This window comes from Poromitra crassiceps, assembly GCF_964638095.1.
Source record: "Poromitra crassiceps genome assembly, chromosome: 19".
NCBI lineage: Eukaryota > Metazoa > Chordata > Actinopteri > Beryciformes > Melamphaidae > Poromitra > Poromitra crassiceps.
The window spans coordinates 10,116,280-10,143,779 of NC_139646.1; the positions used below are offsets into that span (position 1 = coordinate 10,116,280).

Below are 27,500 nucleotides of genomic sequence, written 5' to 3' on the forward strand. Positions count from 1 at the left end.
TAGCCATTTTCACTGTGCCATTTTGGAGAAATACAGTCAAAATCTCAATACTGAACTTGAAAAATGTGTTTTTTTTACTTTCTAAGTACTGTACAATCGCATAACTCCATAATCCCACACCATGACTCACATGGTTGTGTACACTACACCCCTGGGTATACACTCTCATGAAATTAGCCATTTTCACTGTGCCATTTTGGAGAAATACAGTCAAAATCTCAATACTGAACTTGAAAAATTTGTTTTTTTTACTTTCTAAGTACTGTACAATCGCATAACTCCATAATCCCACACCATGACTCACATGGTTGTGTACACTACACCCCTGGGTATATACTCTCATGAAATTAGCCATTTTCACTGTGCCATTTTGGAGAAATAGTCAAAATCTCAATACTGAACTTGAAAAATGTGTTTTTTTAGACTTCTAAGTACCGGTACAATCGCATAACTCCATAATCCCACACCATGACTCACATGGTTGTGTACACTACACCCCTGGGTATACACTCTCATGTAATTAGCCATTTTCACTGTGCCATTTTGGAGAAATACAGTCAAAATCTCAATACTGAACTTGAAAAATGTGTTTTTTTTACTTTCTAAGTACTGTACAATCGCATAACTCCATAATCCCACACCATGACTCACATGGTTGTGTACACTACACCCCTGGATATATACTCTCATGAAATTAGCCATTTTCACTGTGCCATTTTGGAGAAATAGTCAAAATCTCAATACTGAACTTGAAAAATGTGTTTTTTTAGACTTCTAAGTACTGTACAATCGCATAACTCCATAATCCCACACCATGACTCACATGGTTGTGTACACTACACCCCTGGGTATACACTCTCATGTAATTAGCCATTTTCACTTTGCCATTTTGGAGAAATACAGTCAAAATCTCAATACTGAACTTGAAAAATGTGTTTTTTTTACTTTCTAAGTACTGTACAATCGCATAACTCCATAATCCCACACCATGACTCACATGGTTGTGTACACTACACCCCTGGATATATACTCTCATGAAATTAGCCATTTTCACTGTGCCATTTTGGAGAAATAGTCAAAATCTCAATACTGAACTTGAAAAATTTGTTTTTTTAGACTTCTAAGTACTGTACAATCGCATAACTCCATAATCCCACACCATGACTCACATGGTTGTGTACACCACACCCCTGGGTATACACTCTCATGAAATTAGCCATTTTCACTGTGCCATTTTGGAGAAATAGTCAAAATCTCAATACTGAACTTGAAAAATGTGTTTTTTTAGACTTCTAAGTACCGGTACAATCGCATAACTCCATAATCCATAATCCATAATCCATAACTACACCCCTGGGTATACACTCTCATGAAATTAGCCATTTTCACTGTGCCATTTTGGAGAAATACAGTCAAAATCTCAATACTGAACTTGAAAAATGTGTTTTTTTAGACTTCTAAGTACCGGTACTGTACAATCGCATAACTCCATAATCCCACACCATGACTCACATGGTTGTGTACACTACACCCCTGGGTATACACTCTCATGAAATTAGCCATTTTCACTGTGCCATTTTGGAGAAATACAGTCAAAATCTTAATACTGAACTTGAAAAATGTGTTTTTTTAGACTTCTAAGTACCGGTACTGTACAATCGCATAACTCCATAATCCCACACCATGACTCACATGGTTGTGTACACTACACCCCTGGGTATACACTCTCATGAAATTAGCCATTTTCACTGTGCCATTTTGGAGAAATACAGTCAAAATCTCAATACTGAACTTGAAAAAAAAATTTTTTTTTACTTTCTAAGTACTGTACAATCGCATAACTCCATAATCCCACACCATGACTCACATGGTTGTGTACACTACACCCCTGGGTATATACTCTCATGAAATTAGCCATTTTCACTGTGCCATTTTGGAGAAATAGTCAAAATCTCAATACTGAACTTGAAAAATGTGTTTTTTTAGACTTCTAAGTACTGTACAATCGCATAACTCCATAATCCCACACCATGACTCACATGGTTGTGTACACTACACCCCTGGGTATACACTCTCATGTAATTAGCCATTTTCACTGTGCCATTTTGGAGAAATACAGTCAAAATCTCAATACTGAACTTGAAAAATGTGTTTTTTTTACTTTCTAAGTACTGTACAATCGCATAACTCCATAATCCCACACCATGACTCACATGGTTGTGTACACTACACCCCTGGATATATACTCTCATGAAATTAGCCATTTTCACTGTGCCATTTTGGAGAAATAGTCAAAATCTCAATACTGAACTTGAAAAATGTGTTTTTTTAGACTTCTAAGTACTGTACAATCGCATAACTCCATAATCCCACACCATGACTCACATGGTTGTGTACACTACACCCCTGGGTATACACTCTCATGAAATTAGCCATTTTCACTGTGCCATTTTGGAGAAATACAGTCAAAATCTCAATACTGAACTTCAAAAATGTGTTTTTTTAGACTTCTAAGTACCGGTACTGTACAATCGCATAACTCCATAATCCCACACCATGACTCACATGGTTGTGTACACTACACCCCTGGGTATACACTCTCATGAAATTAGCCATTTTCACTGTGCCATTTTGGAGAAATACAGTCAAAATCTCAATACTGAACATGAAAAATGTGTTTTTTTTACTTTCTAAGTACTGTCTAATCGCATAACTCCATAATCCCACACCATGACTGACATGGTTGTGTACACTACACCCCTGGGTATACACTCTCATGAAATTAGCCATTTTCACTGTGCCATTTTGGAGAAATACAGTCAAAATCTCAATACTGAACTTGAAAAATGTGTTTTTTTCGACTTCTAAGTACTGTCCAATCGCATAACTCCATAATCCCACACCATGACTGACATGGTTGTGTACACTACACCCCTGGGTATACACTCTCATGAAATTAGCCATTTTCACTGTGCCATTTTGGAGAAATAGTCAAAATCTCAATACTGAACTTGAAAAATTTGTTTTTTTCGACTTCTAAGTACTGTACAATCGCATAACTCCATAATCCCACACCATGACTGACATGGTTGTGTACACCACACCCCTGGGTATACACTCTCATGAAATTAGCCATTTTCACTGTGCCATTTTGGAGAAATACAGTCAAAATCTCAATACTGAACTTGAAAAATGTGTTTTTTTTACTTTCTAAGTACTGTACAATCGCATAACTCCATAATCCCACACCATGACTGACATGGTTGTGTACACTACACCCCTGGGTATACACTCTCATGAAATTAGCCATTTTCACTGTGCCATTTTGGAGAAATAGTCAAAATCTCAATACTGAACTTGAAAAATGTGTTTTTTTAGACTTCTAAGGACTGTACAATCAGGTAACCGGATCTCAACCAAACATTGTTTACTTGTGCGCATACCAACTCTGAATAAATGTGCACTATTTGGTGTTTATTATGTCTCACCCCAGGTCACCCGTCAATCGCCGCTTGCGGCTATATTTTGATTTTGTTATTGTACTTTTCAAGATGTAACGTCTGCTTCTGTACATTAGTGTTTCCCATAGAGAGCCAATGCATCCTCTGTTGCAACACAAGACCACCTGGGACAGGGCCTCCGATGACCGACTGGGTATGGTATTGTTCTACCCTTGTGTGTGTGTGTGTGTGTGTGTGTGTGTGTGTGTGTGTGTGTGTGTGTGTGTGTGTGTGTGTGTGTGTGTATACAGTATATATATATATATATATATATATATATATATATATATATATATATATATATATATATATATATATATATATATATTCTATTATACATGAATATATAGATTTGGGGTTGGATAACACACCAGAACGTTTTGTTAAGTTATTGATTGTTGATGTGTCTGATAATCGCATGTGGGATGGTCAATTGTGCTGACACGAAAATCAAATAATTTGTTCATAGTTATTGTTAATATTGTGTGTAATTGATTAATTAGAAGGTTTATAGATGATGAACTATGCATCGTCATTCATGTTCATTCAGGGAATTGGAAGTAATTCCATCTAGCCATTTTTGACATATCGCATTAACGAACTTGGGAATGGCGTTTGTGAGGTCACAGTCAGTGACCTTTTAAGTTTGACCTTTGAACACTAAAATCAGTTGTTAATCAGTGAGTCCATCAGTTTGAGGCAAATTTGATGAAATTCCGTCTAGGCTTTACTCAGATCGCATTAGGAGAGGAGAACACACAGACGCACACAAGCACACACACGGCCAAATACATCTCCTCCAGGGGATTCTCGCCTGGCAGAGATCATTATTAAACAATAACTAGGGAGGTTTCACACAAGTTGTTGGATTCACAGATTTGAATTAGGCTAATGAAGACGTAGCTCAGCCGGGTGGGTCCTATTGAGCGTTGGTCCTGGGGCGTTCGCCCCCACAGTCGCTCCACTTGTCTGCTGCAAACCTCTCAGACGTCTCTACTTATGCATTTACAGATCCAGTGTGACAGCTGTCCTCGTTGGTACCATACTGAGTGCCTGGAGATGGATGAAGAAGAGTTCCAACGGGCAACGGATGATGCATTCATCTGGAATTGTTGTGTATGCAAATGAACCCTCCCCTCATTGAACTCTAAGTGCTCCTTCATACTTAGGGCTTCAAGCCCCGCAGGTGCAGAACCCCTATTATTTTGACTTTATTTACTTTCTTTGTTCCTCTTCCGCCACGATGCAAATTCCCGTGCGTTGGTACATCACCTGAAATCTGGTCCAATGACAGATATTGGTGCTCACTAGATGCCCTAGATTTTTTTTTTTTTTTTTTTTTCCGTGTTGATGTGCATATCTGGTGTTATCTGCATTTTTTAAATTCTCACTTTTTAAGCAGTGCAGCCCCTTCTCTGTGTGATTTCGCTCATGTGCACGTGGAGGTCAGTAGTTGACCATGGCTAATTCATCTAGTGTAAAAAAAAAGGATGTAAAGTGATGTCACTGAACTGGTAATCTCGCTGGCCAGCCTCCTTTCCCTTCCGTCCAAGGAGTCTGGTGCCGCAGAAACAGGCAACTGGGATAAGCCCTCCCCTGCTCTACAGCTGCTCTCCCATTGGAGCGACTGTTTCGGTGGCAGGCGGATGTCCCCTCCCGGCTTATTACAAAGTCTGTCATTGGCTCCGACCATGTCAATCACAATGGCAACTAGCTAGCAAGCTAACGGCAGAAACCTACACGCTAGCTCATTGCTACACGCTGAAAATGATAAGTTGTATTGTTGGAAACTATTTTCCAAGGGCACTGCCGCTAAGTGCCGCCCATCGAGAGGAAATTGGAAATTATGTCATAGAAATTGCTCGTATGTCAAGTCAAGTCAAGTCAAATTTATTTATATAGCCCTAATTCACAAGCATGTCTCAGAGGGCTTCACAGAAAGTATGTCTAGCTAATTCTAGCTGACACAACAGTAACAAGAATATACAGAATAAAGATAACATTTGAACAATTGATAATATAGAAAATATAGAAATGAAGAGAGAGCAGAGGAGAGAGCAGGAGAAGGGAGAAGAGCAGGGGGAATGTGAGAGAGTGATGGGGTGGGGAGGGAATGGGAGATGCTGGAGGGTATAGGAGGTGGGGAGGGAGCAAGAGGAGAGAGCAGGAGAGGGGAAGGGGGGGGGTGTGGGGGAGGAGAGAGCAGGGGGAGGGAGGAGGTGGGGAGAGAATGAGAAATATAGACGTACATCTTGCAAACGGACATATGTCAATTTCTTAGCAACCAAACTATGCCTAATTTAATTGGCTGCAAGCCTTTAGTAGTGAGTCCTTTTGCCAAATAAGCACATGTTCACATATAGAGCTTATGGGTGCCTTGCTTTAGGAAGAGTGGATGCCATGCTTTGAATAGTGGCGAAATACTAAGAGCATGGGTGCCATGCTTTAAGTAGTGCTGAAATATTGGAGGGGATAGAGTGGGTGCCATGCTTTGGAGTAGAATGTGTACTATGCTTTAGAGTAGTGGGGGAAGGGGGGGAAGAGGAAGAAACACCGGGAAGAGGAGAAGGCAGGAGAGTGGAGGAGGGGGGGAGAGCAGGGGGATGTGAGGGAGGAGAGGGGGGAGGTGGGGAGAAAATAGGAAATGTGGAGGAGGAGAGAACAGAGAAGGAGAGATGAGGGTGCAGGGGAGGGAGAGCCAGGGTAGAGGTAGGGTCTAGGGTTGGGGAGGGGAGGGAGTAGGATACGGGCCCGGATTAGGGCGAGGGGTAGGGAGAAAATGGGGAATGTGGAGGAGGAGAGAACAGAGAAGGAGAGGTGGGAGGGTGCAGGGGAGGGAGAGCAGGGGGAATGCGAGAGGGAGGAGGTGGGAAGAAAATAGGAAATGTGGAGGAGGAGGGAACAGAGAAGGAGAGATGGGAGGGTGCAGGGGAGGGAGAGCCAGGGTAGAGGTAGGGTCTAGGGTTGGGGAGGGGAGGGAGTAGGATACGGGCCCGGATTAGGGCGAGGGTGGGGAGAAAATGGGAAATGTGGAGGAGGAGAGAACAGAGAAGGAGAGGTGGGAGGGTGCAGGGGAAGGAGAGCCTGGGTAGGGTAGGGTCTAGGGTTGGGGGGGGGGTAGGATACGGGCCCGGATTAGGGCGAGGGTGGGGAGAAAATGGGAAATGTGGAGGAGGAGAGAACAGAGAAGGAGAGGTGGGAGGGTGCAGGGGAAGGAGAGCAGGGGGAATGTGAGAGAGGGGAGAGCAGGAAGTGGCAGGGATTCTGGAAAATAGGGGAGAAGAGGAGAAGGAGAAGGAGCAGAGGGGGGGGCAGAAGGAGGCGGGGGGAAAACGCGGAGGAGGAGAGAACAGAGAAGGAGAGGCGGGAGGGTGCAGGGGAAGGAGAGCAGGGGGAATGTGAGAGAGGGGAGAGGACAGAGAGGAGGAGAGAACAGAGAAGGAGAGGTGGGAGGGTGCAGGGGAAGGAGAGCAGGGGGAATGTGAGAGTGGGGAGAGGACAGAGAGGAGGAGAGAACAGAGAAGGAGAGGTGGGAGGGTGCAGGGGAGGGAGAGCAGCGAGAGGGAGGAGGCGGGGAGAAAACGGGAAACGCGGAGGAGGAGGGAGGGCGCAGGGGAGGGCGCAGGGGAGGGAGAGCAGGGGGAACGCGAGAGGAGGAGGCGGGGGAGGGAACAGACCTCTCTGCTCCCTCCTCCTCCACACACACCCCCCCCTGCCCCCCCCACATCCCCCCCCCCCCACACACAGAGAAGGGGAAGGAGAGCAGGGGGAATGTGAGAGAGGGGAGAGCAGGAAGTGGCAGGGGTTCGGGAAAATAGGGGAGAAGAGGAGAAGGAGAAGGAGCAGAGGGGGGGAGAAGGAGGAGAGAGCAGGAGAAGGGAGGGGGGGGTGGGATGTGGAGGAGGTGGGGGGGGGGGAGTGGGAAGTGTGGGAGAGGGGAGAACAGGAAGGGGGAAGAAGGGAAGGAGCGGGGGAAGGGGGAAAGAGAAAGAGAGGGGGGGGGGAGAAGATCAGACAACTGACTACTCTAAGCATTAACCAGAGCTAACTGGTACATAGTATCTAGCTAATCTACAGCCTAATCTGGCCTATCCTACTCTGCTCTAGTCTGATTTTTGCCTGAACACTATAACAGGTCAGCCTTAGGCTGTAGCTAATCTATCGCCTACCTAAACTGTTCTAAACCAACCGGCAGCCCTCGACCAGTGATGAAGAGCACCGATGTCCCCCGCCCCCCCCCCCCCCCCCCCCCCCCACATAAGGCGTGGGAGAGAAGGCCGGGCCGGGACACAGCGGCGTCCCCACACCCCCAGTGAACGCAAGAAAACCTTTCCACCATATGGATTGCCTCAGTGACTTGGCTGAGGAGGATTTACCTGATGTCATCAGGTAAATCCTGATGATGTCATACATTGTGGCATCATTATTGATCATCATTTTGATCTCATTACACTAATGATGTCATTGGCACTGATGATGTTATAGGCATTGTGACATCATCAGTGATGTCACTTGACCATTTGGGGTTTTCATCGGTGATGTTACTCGACCATTTGGGGGTTTTGGTTAACTCGAGCAATTGTGACATCACTGATGATGTCATAGACATTGTGACATTATTGTGACGTCAGCAGACTTGAAACCCTGGTATTGCTGCTTGCTGCTATATTTACACTTTGTTATAGTAATTATTGTTGGTCTTATCCTGCACTTTATTTTATTGCCATTTCTTTTGTTTATTTGTGCTTTGTCACAGTTTATTATTATTATTATTTTTCAAATTATTCTCATCATCATTTCATGGAAAATTCAATGTAAACTGATAATTAACCGGGACTGTAAATTCATGTTACTTCACTGCCCATTAATATTTAACTCGGCTTCTAAAGTTAATGTAGATTCAATGTAAATTCATATTTAACTCAGACTCATGGAAACTCATGCCTATTTAATGCCTATTTTGCTCAGACTGTAAATTTCATGTAAATAAACACAAATTCATATATAGTCAGAACACTCCATCACTCATGTACGTATTGTATATAATTAATTTGATTGCACTTGCAACGTTGTGATTGTCTTTAGTTACCTTTCATTTCTTAGGGTGTTTTTTTTATTTTTCTTTCCTTATATTTCAAGTTCAGTATTGAGATTTTGACTATTTCTCCAAAATGGCACAGTGAAAATGGGTAATTTCATGAGAGTGTATACCCAGGGGTGTAGTGTACACAACCATGTCAGTCATGGTGTGGGATTATGGAGTTATGCGATTGTACAGTACTTAGAAGTCGAAAAAAACACATTTTTCAAGTTCAGTATTGAGATTTTGACTATTTCTCCAAAATGGCACAGTGAAAATGGCTAATTTCATGAGAGTGTATACCCAGGGGTGTAGTGTACACAACCATGTCAGTCATGGTGTGGGATTATGGAGTTATGCGATTGTACAGTACTTAGAAGTCTAAAAAAACACATTTTTCATGTTCAGTATTGAGATTTTGACTGTATTTCTCCAAAATGGCACAGTGAAAATGGCTAATTTCATGAGAGTGTATACCCAGGGGTGTAGTGTACACAACCATGTCAGTCATGGTGTGGGATTATGGAGTTATGCGATTAGACAGTACTTAGAAAGTAAAAAAAACACATTTTTCATGTTCAGTATTGAGATTTTGACTGTATTTCTCCAAAATGGCACAGTGAAAATGGCTAATTTCATGAGAGTGTATACCCAGGGGTGTAGTGTACACAACCATGTCAGTCATGGTGTGGGATTATGGAGTTATGCGATTGTACAGTACCGGTACTTAGAAGTCTAAAAAAACACATTTTTCAAGTTCAGTATTAAGATTTTGACTGTATTTCTCCAAAATGGCACAGTGAAAATGGCTAATTTCATGAGAGTGTATACCCAGGGGTGTAGTGTACACAACCATGTGAGTCATGGTGTGGGATTATGGAGTTATGCGATTGTACAGTACTGGTACTTAGAAGTCTAAAAAAACACATTTTTCAAGTTCAGTATTAAGATTTTGACTGTATTTCTCCAAAATGGCACAGTGAAAATGGCTAATTTCATGAGAGTGTATACCCAGGGGTGTAGTGTACACAACCATGTCAGTCATGGTGTGGGATTATGGAGTTATGCGATTGTACAGTACTTAGAAAGTAAAAAAAAACACATTTTTCAAGTTCAGTATTGAGATTTTGACTGTATTTCTCCAAAATGGCACAGTGAAAATGGCTAATTTCATGAGAGTGTATACCCAGGGGTGTGGTGTACACAACCATGTCAGTCATGGTGTGGGATTATGGAGTTATGCGATTGTACAGTACTTAGAAGTCGAAAAAAACTCATTTTTCAAGTTCAGTATTGAGATTTTGACTATTTCTCCAAAATAGCACAGTGAAAATGGCTAATTTCATGAGAGTGTATACCCAGGGGTGTAGTGTACACAACCATGTCAGTCATGGTGTGGGATTATGGAGTTATGCGATTGTACAGTACTTAGAAGTCGAAAAAAACACATTTTTCAAGTTCAGTATTGAGATTTTGACTATTTCTCCAAAATGGCACAGTGAAAATGGCTAATTTCATGAGAGTGTATACCCAGGGGTGTAGTGTACACAACCATGTCAGTCATGGTGTGGGATTATGGAGTTATGCGATTGTACAGTACTTAGAAGTCTAAAAAAACACATTTTTCTAATTTAGTATTGAGATTTTGACTATTTCTCCAAAATGGCACAGTGAAAATGGCTAATTTCATGAGAGTGTATACCCAGGGGTGTAGTGTACACAACCATGTGAGTCATGGTGTGGGATTATGGAGTTATGCGATTGTACAGTACTTAGAAAGTAAAAAAAACAAATTTTTCAAGTTCAGTATTGAGATTTTGACTGTATTTCTCCAAAATGGCACAGTGAAAATGGCTAATTTCATGAGAGTGTATACCCAGGGGTGTAGTGTACACAACCATGTGAGTCATGGTGTGGGATTATGGAGTTATGCGATTGTACAGTACTTAGAAAGTAAAAAAAACAAATTTTTCAAGTTCAGTATTGAGATTTTGACTGTATTTCTCCAAAATGGCACAGTGAAAATGGCTAATTTCATGAGAGTGTATACCCAGGGGTGTAGTGTACACAACCATGTGAGTCATGGTGTGGGATTATGGAGTTATGCGATTGTACAGTACCGGTACTTAGAAGTCTAAAAAAACACATTTTTCAAGTTCAGTATTAAGATTTTGACTGTATTTCTCCAAAATGGCACAGTGAAAATGGCTAATTTCATGAGAGTGTATACCCAGGGGTGTAGTGTACACAACCATGTGAGTCATGGTGTGGGATTATGGAGTTATGCGATTGTACAGTACTGGTACTTAGAAGTCTAAAAAAACACATTTTTCAAGTTCAGTATTAAGATTTTGACTGTATTTCTCCAAAATGGCACAGTGAAAATGGCTAATTTCATGAGAGTGTATACCCAGGGGTGTAGTGTACACAACCATGTCAGTCATGGTGTGGGATTATGGAGTTATGCGATTGTACAGTACTTAGAAAGTAAAAAAAAACACATTTTTCAAGTTCAGTATTGAGATTTTGACTGTATTTCTCCAAAATGGCACAGTGAAAATGGCTAATTTCATGAGAGTGTATACCCAGGGGTGTGGTGTACACAACCATGTCAGTCATGGTGTGGGATTATGGAGTTATGCGATTGTACAGTACTTAGAAGTCGAAAAAAACTCATTTTTCAAGTTCAGTATTGAGATTTTGACTATTTCTCCAAAATAGCACAGTGAAAATGGCTAATTTGATGAGAGTGTATACCCAGGGGTGTAGTGTACACAACCATGTCAGTCATGGTGTGGGATTATGGAGTTATGCGATTGTACAGTACTTAGAAGTCTAAAAAAACACATTTTTCAAGTTCAGTATTGAGATTTTGACTATTTCTCCAAAATGGCACAGTGAAAATGGCTAATTTCATGAGAGTGTATACCCAGGGGTGTAGTGTACACAACCATGTCAGTCATGGTGTGGGATTATGGAGTTATGCGATTGTACAGTACTTAGAAGTCTAAAAAAACACATTTTTCTAATTTAGTATTGAGATTTTGACTATTTCTCCAAAATGGCACAGTGAAAATGGCTAATTTCATGAGAGTGTATACCCAGGGGTGTAGTGTACACAACCATGTGAGTCATGGTGTGGGATTATGGAGTTATGCGATTGTACAGTACTTAGAAAGTAAAAAAAACAAATTTTTCAAGTTCAGTATTGAGATTTTGACTGTATTTCTCCAAAATGGCACAGTGAAAATGGCTAATTTCATGAGAGTGTATACCCAGGGGTGTAGTGTACACAACCATGTGAGTCATGGTGTGGGATTATGGAGTTATGCGATTGTACAGTACTTAGAAAGTAAAAAAAACAAATTTTTCAAGTTCAGTATTGAGATTTTGACTGTATTTCTCCAAAATGGCACAGTGAAAATGGCTAATTTCATGAGAGTGTATACCCAGGGGTGTAGTGTACACAACCATGTGAGTCATGGTGTGGGATTATGGAGTTATGCGATTGTACAGTACCGGTACTTAGAAGTCTAAAAAAACACATTTTTCAAGTTCAGTATTGAGATTTTGACTGTATTTCTCCAAAATGGCACAGTGAAAATGGCTAATTTCATGAGAGTGTATACCCAGGGGTGTAGTGTACACAACCATGTGAGTCATGGTGTGGGATTATGGAGTTATGCGATTGTACAGTACTTAGAAGTCTAAAAAAACACATTTTTCTAATTTAGTATTGAGATTTTGACTATTTCTCCAAAATGGCACAGTGAAAATGGCTAATTTCATGAGAGTGTATACCCAGGGGTGTAGTGTACACAACCATGTGAGTCATGGTGTGGGATTATGGAGTTATGCGATTGTACAGTACTTAGAAAGTAAAAAAAACAAATTTTTCAAGTTCAGTATTGAGATTTTGACTGTATTTCTCCAAAATGGCACAGTGAAAATGGCTAATTTCATGAGAGTGTATACCCAGGGGTGTAGTGTACACAACCATGTGAGTCATGGTGTGGGATTATGGAGTTATGCGATTGTACAGTACTTAGAAAGTAAAAAAAACAAATTTTTCAAGTTCAGTATTGAGATTTTGACTGTATTTCTCCAAAATGGCACAGTGAAAATGGCTAATTTCATGAGAGTGTATACCCAGGGGTGTAGTGTACACAACCATGTGAGTCATGGTGTGGGATTATGGAGTTATGCGATTGTACAGTACCGGTACTTAGAAGTCTAAAAAAACACATTTTTCAAGTTCAGTATTGAGATTTTGACTGTATTTCTCCAAAATGGCACAGTGAAAATGGCTAATTTCATGAGAGTGTATACCCAGGGGTGTAGTGTACACAACCATGTGAGTCATGGTGTGGGATTATGGAGTTATGCGATTGTACAGTACTTAGAAGTCTAAAAAAACACATTTTTCAAGTTCAGTATTGAGATTTTGACTATTTCTCCAAAATGGCACAGTGAAAATGGCTAATTTCATGAGAGTATATACCCAGGGGTGTAGTGTACACAACCATGTGAGTCATGGTGTGGGATTATGGAGTTATGCGATTGTACAGTACTTAGAAAGTAAAAAAAACACATTTTTCAAGTTCAGTATTGAGATTTTGACTGTATTTCTCCAAAATGGCACAGTGAAAATGGCTAATTTCATGAGAGTGTATACCCAGGGGTGTAGTGTACACAACCATGTGAGTCATGGTGTGGGATTATGGAGTTATGCGATTGTACAGTACCGGTACTTAGAAGTCTAAAAAAACACATTTTTCAAGTTCAGTATTGAGATTTTGACTATTTCTCCAAAATGGCACAGTGAAAATGGCTAATTTCATGAGAGTGTATACCCAGGGGTGTAGTGTACACAACCATGTGAGTCATGGTGTGGGATTATGGAGTTATGCGATTGTACAGTACCGGTACTTAGAAGTCTAAAAAAACACATTTTTCAAGTTCAGTATTGAGATTTTGACTATTTCTCCAAAATGGCACAGTGAAAATGGCTAATTTCATCAGAGTGTATACCCAGGGGTGTAGTGTACACAACCATGTGAGTCATGGTGTGGGATTATGGAGTTATGCGATTGTACAGTACTTAGAAGTCTAAAAAAACACATTTTTCAAGTTCAGTATTGAGATTTTGACTATTTCTCCAAAATGGCACAGTGAAAATGGCTAATTTCATGAGAGTATATAGCCAGGGGTGTAGTGTACACAACCATGTGAGTCATGGTGTGGGATTATGGAGTTATGCGATTGTACAGTACCGGTACTTAGAAGTCTAAAAAAACACATTTTTCAAGTTCAGTATTGAGATTTTGACTGTATTTCTCCAAAATGGCACAGTGAAAATGGCTAATTTCATGAGAGTGTATACCCAGGGGTGTAGTGTACACAACCATGTGAGTCATGGTGTGGGATTATGGAGTTATGCGATTGTACAGTACCGGTACTTAGAAGTCTAAAAAAACACATTTTTCAAGTTCAGTATTGAGATTTTGACTGTATTTCTCCAAAATGGCACAGTGAAAATGGCTAATTTCATGAGAGTGTATACCCAGGGGTGTAGTGTACACAACCATGTCAGTCATGGTGTGGGATTATGGAGTTATGCGATTGTACAGTACTTAGAAGTCTAAAAAAAACACATTTTTCAAGTTCAGTATTAAGATTTTGACTGTATTTCTCCAAAATGGCACAGTGAAAATGGCTAATTTCATGAGAGTGCATACCTAGGGGTGTAGTGTACACAACTATGTCAGTCATGGTGTGGGATTATGGAGTTATAAGATTGTACAGTACTTAGAAAGTCGGAACAAACACCAAATCTGTGTGGTCTAGACTGGAGTCGAATCGTGCTTTTATTTTGAAAAACCAGTCCCGGAAATGCCGGTTTTTCGCCATCTTGTTGAGAGCATCAACATGATAGTACCAAGCGAAACTCCTGCTACGATCGTTCAATAAGGTAGGACTTTTGTGACATATTCAACAGTCATTCAATACACTGTTTGTTGTAATGTCGATCTAAGGATCGCTGAATTGTGACACTCGACTTTTTAGCCCGCTCCGAACACCCGTGAAGCAGCAGTACCGTTACGGCACGAATAGACACGCATCAAAAACCAAGTGTCGGCTGGCTTGACTGTGGTTTCGCGAACGTCGGCTCAGTTGACCGCAGTCTCACAGGGGGGGGTCTGGAGAATGTAGTATGTTGAGCAGCAGGACTAATATTTCCATAACCCATGTTAACCCCAGTTGTTGGTCTCCTGCATGGAACTGACCAGTTTTTTGTCATTTAAGACTAGTGGACATGCAGTCACTAGACAGTAACATTTGTTTGGTTTGCTTTAATGCAGCAGCTATTAAATTTGATGCATCTCCAATTTCTGTCATTGATAAACTCTGACTAGACTACCATCATCTGCTGCTAATGGAAGACAGTTCAGACATGTATTATTAGAAAATATCACTGCATCATTAAGTGAAAGTGCCATTTATGGCAGCCCAGTGGCTTTTCCTGCATCTCAGTAAATGACATAGGCCTATGTGTTGTGAGTAACGGACCCAGTGAAAACCTGTCAGTTAACATTCTAACCAAAGCATCACTTCCCTCTTGTCTGGCCTTTCCAAACAAACAATCATCCAACGTTAGAGAAACTCTGGCCCACACATCTCATACCAGCATCACTGTGTCATGTGTTGCTGACTGGAAACAGCTCTACTGGCAAACTGGTTGTATCTTTCCTTTTTTAGCCTAGATTTTGCTAATTCAAAACATCTCGCACAGAACACAACACACCCTGTGACCGAATGAACACCCCTTAGCTTTCACTCTGTCTTTTTTACAAGTACTAAAAACTGCAGTGGGCTTCGTTAGAGTTTTCATTTCCGTCCATTACGTTTCTGCCAGAACAATTTCCTAAAATATGACACCCTTGTTCCGTGTTTTTCTTAGCAACACCTGTTGTGCAAGCAAACACCTAGTCCCCGAGTTAACCCCTGCCCTGCCATGCCCTGCCCCGTCCAACCATCCACAAACTGGGCTCTCCCCAACAGCTGTCTGGGGTGGGGGGATGTTTGTGTCAGGGCCGATGGGCAGGTGGGCTGCCTGTGGCATGACCGGGTGAACAAGCTGTTTTCTCTACTCACTTCTCTTTCACAGTGCTGCGAAATAGGACGAATCAGCGCGACGTCACTTGCCACCCAGAAATGCGGAACCCCGCGGCAGTTAATAGTATGAGTTGTGCCAAACAAACGTTAATATCTCAAAAACTATACATCACATCGCTTATATTTTGACATTCTGAGTGAGAGCAGAAGTAGCTCAAGAGTTTGATGTGTAACATATACATGTCGTGTTAAAGTTGTGTGAACTGTCAGAGTTTTTAAAATGTAAACAGAGTTAGCCGGCTAGAGTCAGATACTCAAGCCTCGCGCCACTTGGGTTCCATTGCCGTTGCCACCCAGTGACGCGGTTTGTTTACCAAAATGCTGCTCGGCTGATCCCTCGTATACGCTGGTCTTGAGATAAATCTTTGCACATTAGGAACTTTGTTTACCCTCCAGTCATTTTTGAATAAGATCATATTATTTTTGTAGCACAGGGTAGACCTTCCTCTCAGTATCATGAAACATCTGTGTTTTCATTGATGATGATGACATATTACGTCATGGCCTCAGCAGCATGGGTGCACACACACACACACACACACACACACACACACACACACACACACACACACACACACACACACACAGAGATACTATTTCAGGTAGTTTCCACTGTGATGCACACCTGCACTGTCTGACACCATCTCATCAGGTGTGACTAAAGGGGCAGATTACTGACGCAGTGTTGTTTTGTGTTATTCCTACATGACACCATCATCTGTCGGCCGGCTCTGTCTGTTTTTCATGTGAGGGCAAATCCCCCAAGGTTGCTGCTGTTGGCATGTTTTGATTTGTTTTGACCAGGCTTTTGCTAACAACCAGGACGTGTCTGGATTTTAAGACAAATTATGTTGAGTTAACACTTCGCATCACGCGGCTCCATGTTGTATTTGTCCCAGCATGTTCCAGATATCACCCTGAAAAAGAAACCACACTAAAACATACAATTGTTTCCCCTCGGCTCACAACCACAGCCCGCTCAGACTCTCTAAAGCCCCGGCCCAACCTCATGGTTAACCAGCCTCTTTCCGTGAGAAAGTAGGTGTAACACAGAATCTCACCCTATGAGCATATCACATGATCTCAACACGATCTTATTATTAACTGTATGTGTGCAGTGAAAACTCCCTTTAACCCACATGGGGTTTTGGAGGAAGCAGACATTTGAGGGCTGTATTTAATTAACTCTTAGTGTGAGCCCTGATCATGCCCCTGTCTGTTAGTGTGAGCCTTGATCATGCCCCTGTCTGTTAGTGTGAGCCTTGATCATGTCCCTGTCTGTTAGTGTGAGCCCTGATCATGCCCCTGTCTGTTAGTGTGAGCCCTGATCATGCCCCTGTCTGTTAGTGTGAGCCCTGCTCATGCCCCTGTCTGTTAGTGTGAGCCTTGATCATGTCCCTGTCTGTTAGTGTGAGCCCTGCTCATGCCCCTGTCTGTTAGTGTGAGCCCTGATCATGCCCCTGTCTGTTAGTGTGAGCCCTGATCATGCCCCTGTCTGTTAGTGTGAGCCTTGATCATGTCCCTGTCTGTTAGCGACGCGTGAGCCTTGATCATGCCCCTGTCTGTTAGTGTGAGCCTTGATCATGCCCCTGTCTGTTAGTGTGAGCCCTGATCATGCCCCTGTCTGTTAGCGTGAGCCTTGATCATGCCCCTGTCTGTTAGTGTGAGCCTTGATCATGCCCCTGTCTGTTAGTGTGAGCCCTGATCATGCCCCTGTCTGTTAGTGTGAGCCCTGATCATGCCCCTGTCTGTTAGTGTGAGCCTTGATCATGCCCCTGTCTGTTAGTGTGAGCCCTGATCATGTCCCTGTCTGTTAGTGTGAGCCCTGATCATGCCCCTGTCTGTTAGTGTGAGCCCTGCTCATGCCCCTGTCTGTTAGTGTGAGCCTTGATCATGTCCCTGTCTGTTAGTGTGAGCCCTGCTCATGCCCCTGTCTGTTAGTGTGAGCCCTGATCATGCCCCTGTCTGTTAGTGTGAGCCCTGATCATGCCCCTGTCTGTTAGTGTGAGCCCTGCTCATGCCCCTGTCTGTTAGTGTGAGCCTTGATCATGTCCCTGTCTGTTAGTGTGAGCCCTGCTCATGCCCCTGTCTGTTAGTGTGAGCCCTGATCATGCCCCTGTCTGTTAGTGTGAGCCTTGATCATGTCCCTGTCTGTTAGTGTGAACCCTGCTCATGTCCCTGTCTGTTAGTGTGAGCCCTGATCATGCCCCTGTCTGTTAGTGTGAGCCCTGATCATGCCCCTGTCTGTTAGTGTGAGCCTTGATCATGCCCCTGTCTGTTAGTGTGAGCCCTGATCATGCCCCTGTCTGTTAGTGTGAGCCCTGCTCATGCCCCTGTCTGTTAGTGTGAGCCCTGATCATGCCCCTGTCTGTTAGTGTGAGCCCTGCTCATGCCCCTGTCTGTTAGTGTGAGCCTTGATCATGCCCCTGTCTGTTAGTGTGAGCCCTGATCATGCCCCTGTCTGTTAGAGTGAGCCTTGATCATGCCCCTGTCTGTTAGAGTGAGCCTTGATCATGCCCCTGTCTGTTAGAGTGAGCCTTGATCATGCCCCTGTCTGTTAGTGTGAGCCCTGATCATGCCCCTGTCTGTTAGTGTGAGCCCTGCTCATGCCCCTGTCTGTTAGTGTGAGCCTTGATCATGCCCCTGTCTGTTAGTGTGAGCCCTGATCATGCCCCTGTCTGTTAGAGTGAGCCTTGATCATGCCCCTGTCTGTTAGAGTGAGCCTTGATCATGCCCCTGTCTGTTAGAGTGAGCCTTGATCATGCCCCTGTCTGTTAGTGTGAGCCCTGATCATGCCCCTGTCTGTTAGTGTGAGCCCTGCTCATGCCCCTGTCTGTTAGTGTGAGCCTTGATCATGCCCCTGTCTGTTAGTGTGAGCCCTGATCATGCCCCTGTCTGTTAGTGTGAGCCCTGCTCATGCCCCTGTCTGTTAGTGTGAGCCTTGATCATGCCCCTGTCTGTTCGTTCAGACTCTTTTGGAGGAAGCCTTTACACTAAATTGGAGAGAGGTGATTGAGCAGCTTCAGCACACAGTCTGTTATATAGCTGGACAGTAGATTAACTATGTATCTGCCTCTGAGTTTAAAGTTCTGGCTAGAGTAGCATGGGATAAAGACAGACAGCTTTTTGCGAGCCTTGTCACCACCTGTTGTTTGTGAAGCGCCGCCCCTGTTCTGAGTAACGTCAGCATGTGTTCAAGTGAGAGTGCTGACCTCAGCAGGTCTCCTGTGTGGCTGCTGTGTCTTCATCAGTGAGCCAGTAATACCAAGGCACCTTACTGTATGGGAATGTCATGCTAAACATTCTAGACAGGGCTTATATACGGGCTTGTCTCAGCTGGCCGCTGGAAATATTAAGATATGATTTTTCATTTTCATAACTCCATTGTGCTCAGCTGAGTATGCCTTAATGGTTTTATAATGATGAGTCAAAAATTCTATTATTCCTTTAGACTACATAATGAGTGAGCAAAGCAAAGTTTGCACATGTAGGTGGTAGGTTCACTGCACATCAGGTAGGTTTACTGCACATCAGGTAGGTTTACTGCACATCAAAACTGCTCTTTCATAATCCTTGTAAATTAAGTGGGAGCTAAGTGAGGCGCGGTGACATTTTAACAATTTTAATTTTGATTTGTTGGATTCTGAATCGCATTAAGATGAACAAGAATGAGCAGAAAACACATTATGATGGAATGCCACAACCTATTAAGACTTTACATTATAGCTGTGTTTGGAATGGTTCACTCACTCACTCACTCACTCACTATTCCCCATGTAGTGTTGATCATATAGTGAGCTATATGGGGAGTGATCAAACATGTTTTGGACACTACCTCACTCTTCTTCTCCTTTGGTAAACACAACAGCATTGCATTGTGGTATATGGGAGAAAATGTAGGGTACATTATTCACTAGAAATTGCAGTGCACTGTGGGTATTTTATAGTGGACTATATAGTGAATCAAATTAACAGTTGAGAATTCAGACACTATACAAAATGGCCAACACACTATATAGTCCACTATTTCTGTCATAGGGGCCAATTTCGAACAGGGCTTTGTCACAAAATGACATATAGGTTTGATTGATTCACAGTTTTATAAATGTTGGTACCGGACCAAAGCCTTGATTTTCCACCTGCCCATGAGCAGTTTGTTGTCTGAAACACAGGCATTGGCATGGTGACATGACAAACAGGATATTGGAAGGTAGCCTATAAGTCCAGTTAAGGTAAATGTGGAATTTGCCGTTTATTATTGAAGTGCAGCTGAAAATAGGTACGCATGGCTCAGAGCAATGTCAATATTCTCAGAGCCTTTAAGTCCATTGGGCAAACCGGAGTGGCAGCACAGTGTTGTGTGGCCCAACCAGCACTTCCTGAACGACCACATTCCATGTGTTTAGATTGGCCAAGCCAACACAGGTGAGGTGAGGTATACGGCGCAGGGCCCTCCCTCCCTCCCTCCCTCTCTCTGCTGGTGTCTGTGGGTGTGTGACTGCAGGTGTCGTGCTCCCAGTCACACTCTCAAACACAAAGACGCTCGCTGGCGGACAGAGGGAGGATCCTACAGGGATATGTCCTGTTTGCCTGGACCATTTTGACAGTGTGTGTGTGCCTTTAATAATCCTCAACAGGTAGGGGCTTTATTGTTTAATAGTACCGTTGAAGACACATTCTATACCGAGTGAGAGCACATGCACAAGTAAACAGTGGAGATACCAACTGATGCGTCATTACGTCTGTGCGCATTTACTACTTTGACTTTGTTGGGCAGTTTTTTTAATCGTGTTTTTCAAATGAAACTAAAGTCGTCACGTGCTATAAGACAGTCACTTGAGGTGGGGACGGGCACCATGGCAGCAACAGATAACAAGTAACAGGTGGATTATATTCTGAGTGCAACGAGGTCCTGGTTTGAGGTTCAGAAAAAAAGCGTTCACAGCAATGCTGCTCACTTTATCTCCATTGCCTTTAATATTTAGTGTATTATCTTCAGTTTGCCCTCTGAAGTGTTTACTCTCAAATATGAAGAACCGGGAGATTTAGATGAACTTTGAGATGAGCTGTTTGCTGTGTGTATTACTGGTACTGTTTTATCAGGCTCATATTTAATGGGCTGTGATGTGGATTGTACTCGGCACGCACCTGCATCACTCAACTGCCGAGTATGACTTGAAAAACAGGTAACTGAAAAGTAAAGGAAGTAGTAGAATTAAGTGCATTGCTATCGATTGCTGTCAACCTGCAGCAGTTGATCTCTCGTCAGTTAGTCAGGGGCCGGTCTTACAGTGTGCTACATGCTGTTCTCTCTGTGTGTATGGGAGAGAGCGTCACGTGAGAATCCCACTGCAAAGTCTGGCTTTAATATTGCCTATCTGTAAACATTGGCCTACATTCCTCGCATAACATGACATATAAGACCTTTTCCCAAGAGTTGGAGCCAGCTGGTACTGGGCTTTTGGTATACTTAAGCTTGATACGTATGCCACATTAATCAGCGGATCCTAATATTTCTGCAAACGTCTTGAGTTTCGGGACATAGTTAAAGTATGTTTGCACTGGAGTTGTATATCAATTTCTCTTTCAAACAAACATGCATCAAGATTAGGGCCATGATCTACAATTTAGTGTTGTGTTGACTTCGATGTCTTTTTCCACTGAATGTGGTTTGATTAAAAAGAAATGGAGCGGTAGTCTTTCCCCTGCAATAATGATGCTAGCTTACTCATCGTGCAGGAAGTACATGAGGGGAAATTTAAGCTGTTAAATGAACATGCATGGATTGTAAGGAGGAAATGTAAGAAGGGATGTGTTAAAGAAGGAAGAGTCGTCACACTGTTTATCATTTCTCATGTATCTGAAAAGGATGCATCATGGTTACTGGAAAATCATCGTTCCTATGTAGGTAAATTGAGATTTGAAAGCAACATACAGGTTTATTAGTCATCTTTTGGTATCTGGTTAATCAGGAGGATCACACTTCACTGCACCAGCTGGTTCTTGTAGTTGTAGTTTGTAATGAGTAGCATGCATCTTTAAGACATTCATGTTTATTAGTGCAAATTTGATTGCGGTTCCTTTAATGATTGTGCTTCCTTCATTGTGTTACTTTATTATTATTATTATTATTATTATTATTATTATTATTATTATTATTATTATTATTATTATTATTATTATTATATATATCTTTTTTCCATTATCATTATCCTGAATGGAGCTGGGAACATCTTTCTCTCCACAGATCGTTCTGAGAGAACCAAGCCAGATCACTTACATTCCAGGTACGTCATTGCTCACAGTGTGCCATGAACACCTTCATTAGCTCCTTGCTGTACCTGTATAAAAGCTGTTGAGCCAGTTGCAGTGGATAACCTGCAGGGGTTCTTCTTCAGCTTTGACCAGACTGTATCTGTAGCTGGGAAGAAGCTTTAGGTGGGTGTGCTATCCCTTTAACGGCCAGATCTGCTGATGGTGAGGGCTTGTGAATGGACCAAACAATGCACTGATCCATCCTCATTGACCGACAGACTAAGGTCATCATCGGGGCAGATACATCACTAATGTTGCTGTTTCTGTTGTTGTCTATAGACATTGCATCAAGTAGACTAGCCTCCTAGCTCATCTTTGTAGTTAATTCATTTAACATATTCAAAACAAACAATGTTGGCAGTCCAGTTTATGATATCATAGCGAGGGGGAAAGGGGCCATAGCCCATAAGGATAGGAAGATGGTAGAGAGTTGGGATTTGAGGGGTGGGTACTAGGTGGAGTGGCTAGGGGGATATGGGTGGTGGGAGGGGGGCAAGGAAGGGGTGGAGGTGCCATAGGGGGAGTGGCGCCATGGTCTTAAAGGTTTGGGCTTGTTGTACCTATTGCCTCGTTGTGTTTACAGGTGAGCTAATCACTTTAATTAAGCACATGTTACCAGCAGGTACCACTGATAGTTGCTTAACGAGCAGGATGTGTTAACGATGGGCCTTTCCCCTGTCAAGAGAGTTACTGTAGAGACTGTTGGCACGGGCACAGAGTATCACATTAGCTCCTTCTCTGCACTTTCAGGGAGAAAGCATGGTAACAGCACGTAGACAGGGAACCTCATACGATTATAGTCCATTATACAACAGGTAGTTCCGGCTGAGCAATTTGATTGGACAAGAGGGATCCTACGAGTGCCGTTATGTAAGGGATAATGCACTGGCGCTTCACTGTGTGTAGATCACTCCGCTTCACAGCTGCCCTAATCAACAAAACGCTTCACAGCTGTAGAGTAGACAGTAGTAAAGTAGACAGCCTGCAGTTAATTAGGCTGATTAGGCTAAATTTTCAGCAAAGCAGAAAGCTGAGGGGACTATTTTTGTTGGCGGAGGAATAAATACAGAAATCATATATTTTCTCAGCTTTTTGTCATTTTTTTAATCAGCTTTATTTAATAGAACTGTTGTATAAAAGCAATATCACACTCAAGGTCGTGCTGTTGTTGTCTAATATTGGCACTGCTGTGATTATCTTCGGCGACCGAATCACAGCAGTGCCAATATTAGCCAACAACCGCACTCCCTCTCATGTGATATTGCTTAATCGTACCAGGACTCTTGGTATGATAACATTTTAGGATTAGCAAAAAAAGGCTCTGTGTCAAAGTGAGTAGAAGAAGGCCCAATTTCTCTTCTGCTGGCTTCCCATCTGGAGAGGATGCTGCTGTAGAAGAGGAGACTTTGTCAGAGGAGGTTATTTGAATGATGGTCATATGTGTTGGCTGTGCTAGTGGCACCACTCAGTCAGCATCGTGTTTTCATAGGTGTGCTGGATTTCAATGATGCACACGAACAGTATTTACAGGGATGTTTCTGTTTTGACTACAGCAATAAAAGTGATTATCCTTCAGATAAATGGAGAGGCATCTGTTATGTGCTATAATACTTGGTAGTTGCAATACTTCTGTCACAGGTTTTTGTAATGTATATCATTTTTAAAGCAATATTTGATTGAATAGTAAAACAAATTGAACAGACATGTAATATTTACTGTGAGTGGTACTACAATGGATGGAGACCATGGGGAAGCCCTTTTTGTTCCCCTTTCATTTTAGGCCATGGGATTTTTTTAACAACTGGGTTGTTAGAAAAGTAGGTTTGTAGAACTGTTTCATCGTAAGCTTACTAAACAAGTCTTGTCTGTATGTGCTCCTAATGAGCTTCCTGTTATGCTTTCTTTTCCAGCCAAGGACCTCTGTCTTCCATACGAGCTGCAATCAAACGAAGTAAGTTTGAGCCTCAGCAGCGTTCTGAGATGATTTAGGGGGGGGGGACCCAAAACGTCCAAAATGTTAACGGCTAATTGATGACATTTTGATGAATTCGTATGACCTTTTTTCCCTCAGCCAGATCAAACTCTCAGACTGACCACAGCAGCAGCAGAAGGTAAAGTAAACAAACCATTCTCAGTAGAATAGAGAAATTCCAAATCCCTCTGCATGTTTGTTTCCTGATTGTAGATTTTGCTGCTCATTGTTCAAATGTGTTTGTTGTATACTTTACAAATTAACTTGTGCTACGGCAGTTAGCGGAAGAAATAAAAGCAATACAATAAATAAGAATAAGAAATCAATCCAGCTCAACCTTACTTCCATAGGGGCTGTAAAGGGCTCGTGTGTGTGTGTGTGTGTGTGTGTGTGTGTGTGTGTGTGTGTGTGTGTGTGTGTGTGTGTGTGTGTGTGTGTGTGTGTGTGTGTGTGTGTGTGATGTTACGGGGTTGAGCATTGGCCATTTAGGATATGGTTTGTCTTTCAGGCGACCAGAGATCACCATCGTCTCAGCAGAACCTCTGGCCAGTAACAACTGGTTCCCAGCATCCTCTGGGGTGTTCGCTCCACCCTCACAGTCAAGCTGGTCTGGGAGCATCCAGGCTGCTTCTCAGGTAGGCCTGGTCTTAACTGACAGTAGATTTTAATCCCGTTGGCTGTTTAAAGGATATTGATATTTAATCCATGTTTAAGCCAATATGTGGATGTTCTCCAAGATTAGATTTATTGAGCAGAGGCATCTTCGTGGCTCTGTGCTATCAAACATAGGATATCTCTTCCAATTGATTCACCAAGCACAAAATACAAAACTAAGAAAAAACTACTGGTTAGGGCAGGGGTTCCCAAAGCTTTTCATCTTGGGACCCAAAATATACATTTTGTCTCCCTGGGACCCAAACTCACAAAAAAAACATAATGGTAATGAGTTGCCATGACGACCAGTTGGCGACCCACCCCCCACGGGTCCGCGACCCAAATTGGGTCCCGACCCATAGTTTGGGAATAGTTAGGGTATTATAGGTGAATTGTACATCACAGGCTAAAAAACAACAACACAAGTGATACAATGAAGTAGAAATTCTGCACGGGAGAATAATGTGTCTCTTTCTCGTGACTTAGCGCCCACCATCCTATGAGCAGGTGATTAAAGAGAAGACCCAGGAGGAGAAGACCCAGGAGGATCACGTCGTCAAGCCGACTGCAGCTCCTCGCCACTCCTCCTGCACCACCTCAAATGCCACCCAGACCGACCCCGAGAGGGAAGCCTCTGCCTCCGCTGTCCCACAATGCAGTGCTGCTCCAATAGAGAGGCATATAAGAGTCACTGATGGTAATGATGTGACTTTAATCCTGCTTATTTGATTAAACAATATATTTTAACTCTACATAGCCTGATTCTTTTCCTGTGTTTCTTCCTAGTTAAAAAACCCACAAAACCACCAAGACCGTCATTGCCTAAACCATTGGACAGAGAGCCCGTTGTTGTAACAGCTGTCGCCACAAATACCACAGCGTCCACTAACACCGAGAACCAGAGTCACTCCAAGTCGGATGTAGAACGACCCAATCTACCAGACTCCGCCCACACATGCACCAGATCTGTCACTGTACAATGGGAGGTTCCAACAAAACATCTCGCAGAATCTCTTTCTACTTCGATAAACTCACCATCTACTGCTGCTGAAACTGCTTCCCCCTCTACGGACTCGGAACACGGTCAACGCCCCACTCCACTTCCTCGTTCCAAATCCCGCAGGCAGCCAATCACAGAAGAGGTCAAAGTTCAGACTCTGGTCAGACTCGGTGACAATGGGGACAGCGCTCAATTGACCTCTAGCGCCGATCCACAGGCGGTGTCCTCAAGTAAGTATCTACAGGATCTGTTGGAGGTCTTTAGCGTGGACAACCAGTGCGAGCAGAGTGGCGACACTGTTGCCCAATCAGACCAAGTGCCAAGTGAAGATGCTGACAGCGAGATGAGCAGCCAACGCAATATTCGGGCCAAGATCCAGGCCTTTGAGAGCCAGGCCGGCACTGAGGAGGAACTCGCCAAGCGACCGGAGCCTCGGCCCAGGAACGTGCACAACAAACCTCCACTCGCTGCGAAACCTTCCCTAGTTCATCAGCATGCGTTTAACTACAGTATAGGTAATGACAACCAACAGGTGTCATATATGAACATCCCCCATATCCCTACCCCGGCCCCTAAACCCCAGCCCCCCAAGAAACCAATGGGCCTGTCCCTACAAGAAGAACCAGTGACTTTACCTGGCAAGGTGGCCGTCCTGCCCCCATCACATCCCTCTATACTGGCCAGAGCCAAGAGCTTCCACATCCAGGAGAAGGAAGCCCCAGCAGGCCCCCCTACACCTCCACTGAAGCCTTTTAAGGAGCCGCTAAAACCCAACTTTAATCTCAACAATCACAACTCAACCTCTATGGTCGCAGAAAATGAATATGTGGACAGTCCCTGCAGTGAGTAACATTTTTTTTTTTTTCATATATTGTATAAGACAAAAGGTACTGTTCTGCCTTGATTATCATAGATGTACTGAAGATTTGCATCAGATAACATACCATAGCAATGATATGTCACCAAAACCTGCCAGTGTTGACATGTTGTTGACATAATGTTATAAATGGCTCCTGAGCACACAGTTATTGGTCTTTACAACATACAGTAAGTACAATAGACACAGTCAGCTGTCTCTGTGTCCAGATCATACCACCACGGTCAAGCCTCAGCGTAGCGTGGACAGCTCCTTCGGCAGAGAGAACATGCCAAAGAGACCAACCACCATCAGGGTACCCAGCAAGACTAGTAGAAGTGAGTTCAATTCTCTTCATGTATATTTAATACAATATGTGGGCTACACATGATGATTGATGAAATGGTTACATATTTATGTGTCAAAATATACTCAATTGCATAGTTACATTTTATGTTTGAATTTGGCTTTACATATAAGTACGTATATGGAGTATTTGTTATGTATGTGGAACCATGGACTGTATTTATTTTTACACACCCACCACCCCACCCTCAATCCGTTACATTTCAGGACATTTTAGGATACACCACATTTTCCAGTTTTGCATGCGCGCACCAGTCTATGGCGCGCACGCACACACACACACACACACACACACACACACACACACACACACACACTTGTGGAGCACAAGTTCTCAGTATACTGTGTGTCAAAGACAATAATAAAGGATTGCAATGTCTTACTTCTCGGGTGTCAGATGAATCTCTGGATGGCCCTCCTCCTCCTCTCCCCTCACAGAAGCCTGTAGGCTCCTTAACGTCTTCAGTGAGCCACAAACAAAGCCCCATACCTGTCTTCACCTCCCAGGTAAGATCTGCATCACACAGAGGAGTCACTAACCCATCAAGTCAAATTATTATTATTATTAAATAATTATCATA

At 42.9% G+C, this 27,500-nt stretch overlaps 1 protein-coding gene across 1 annotated transcript in view; it reads left to right on the forward strand.

Annotated features, from left to right (window-relative positions):
* sh3d19 (SH3 domain containing 19) overlaps nucleotides 1–27,500 on the forward strand; it is a gene marked incomplete at its 5' end in the record, with an annotated part of 37,201 nt that overhangs the window by 2,944 nt on the left and 6,757 nt on the right. Inside the window, 8 exons of the mRNA XM_083656004.1 lie at nucleotides 22,004–22,043; nucleotides 23,982–24,022; nucleotides 24,143–24,182; nucleotides 24,552–24,678; nucleotides 25,184–25,394; nucleotides 25,484–26,539; nucleotides 26,784–26,891; nucleotides 27,317–27,426. Of these exons, the coding sequence (XP_083512130.1) occupies nucleotides 22,004–22,043; nucleotides 23,982–24,022; nucleotides 24,143–24,182; nucleotides 24,552–24,678; nucleotides 25,184–25,394; nucleotides 25,484–26,539; nucleotides 26,784–26,891; nucleotides 27,317–27,426 (1,733 nt within the window). The remainder of the gene's footprint in view (nucleotides 1–22,003; nucleotides 22,044–23,981; nucleotides 24,023–24,142; nucleotides 24,183–24,551; nucleotides 24,679–25,183; nucleotides 25,395–25,483; nucleotides 26,540–26,783; nucleotides 26,892–27,316; nucleotides 27,427–27,500) is intronic.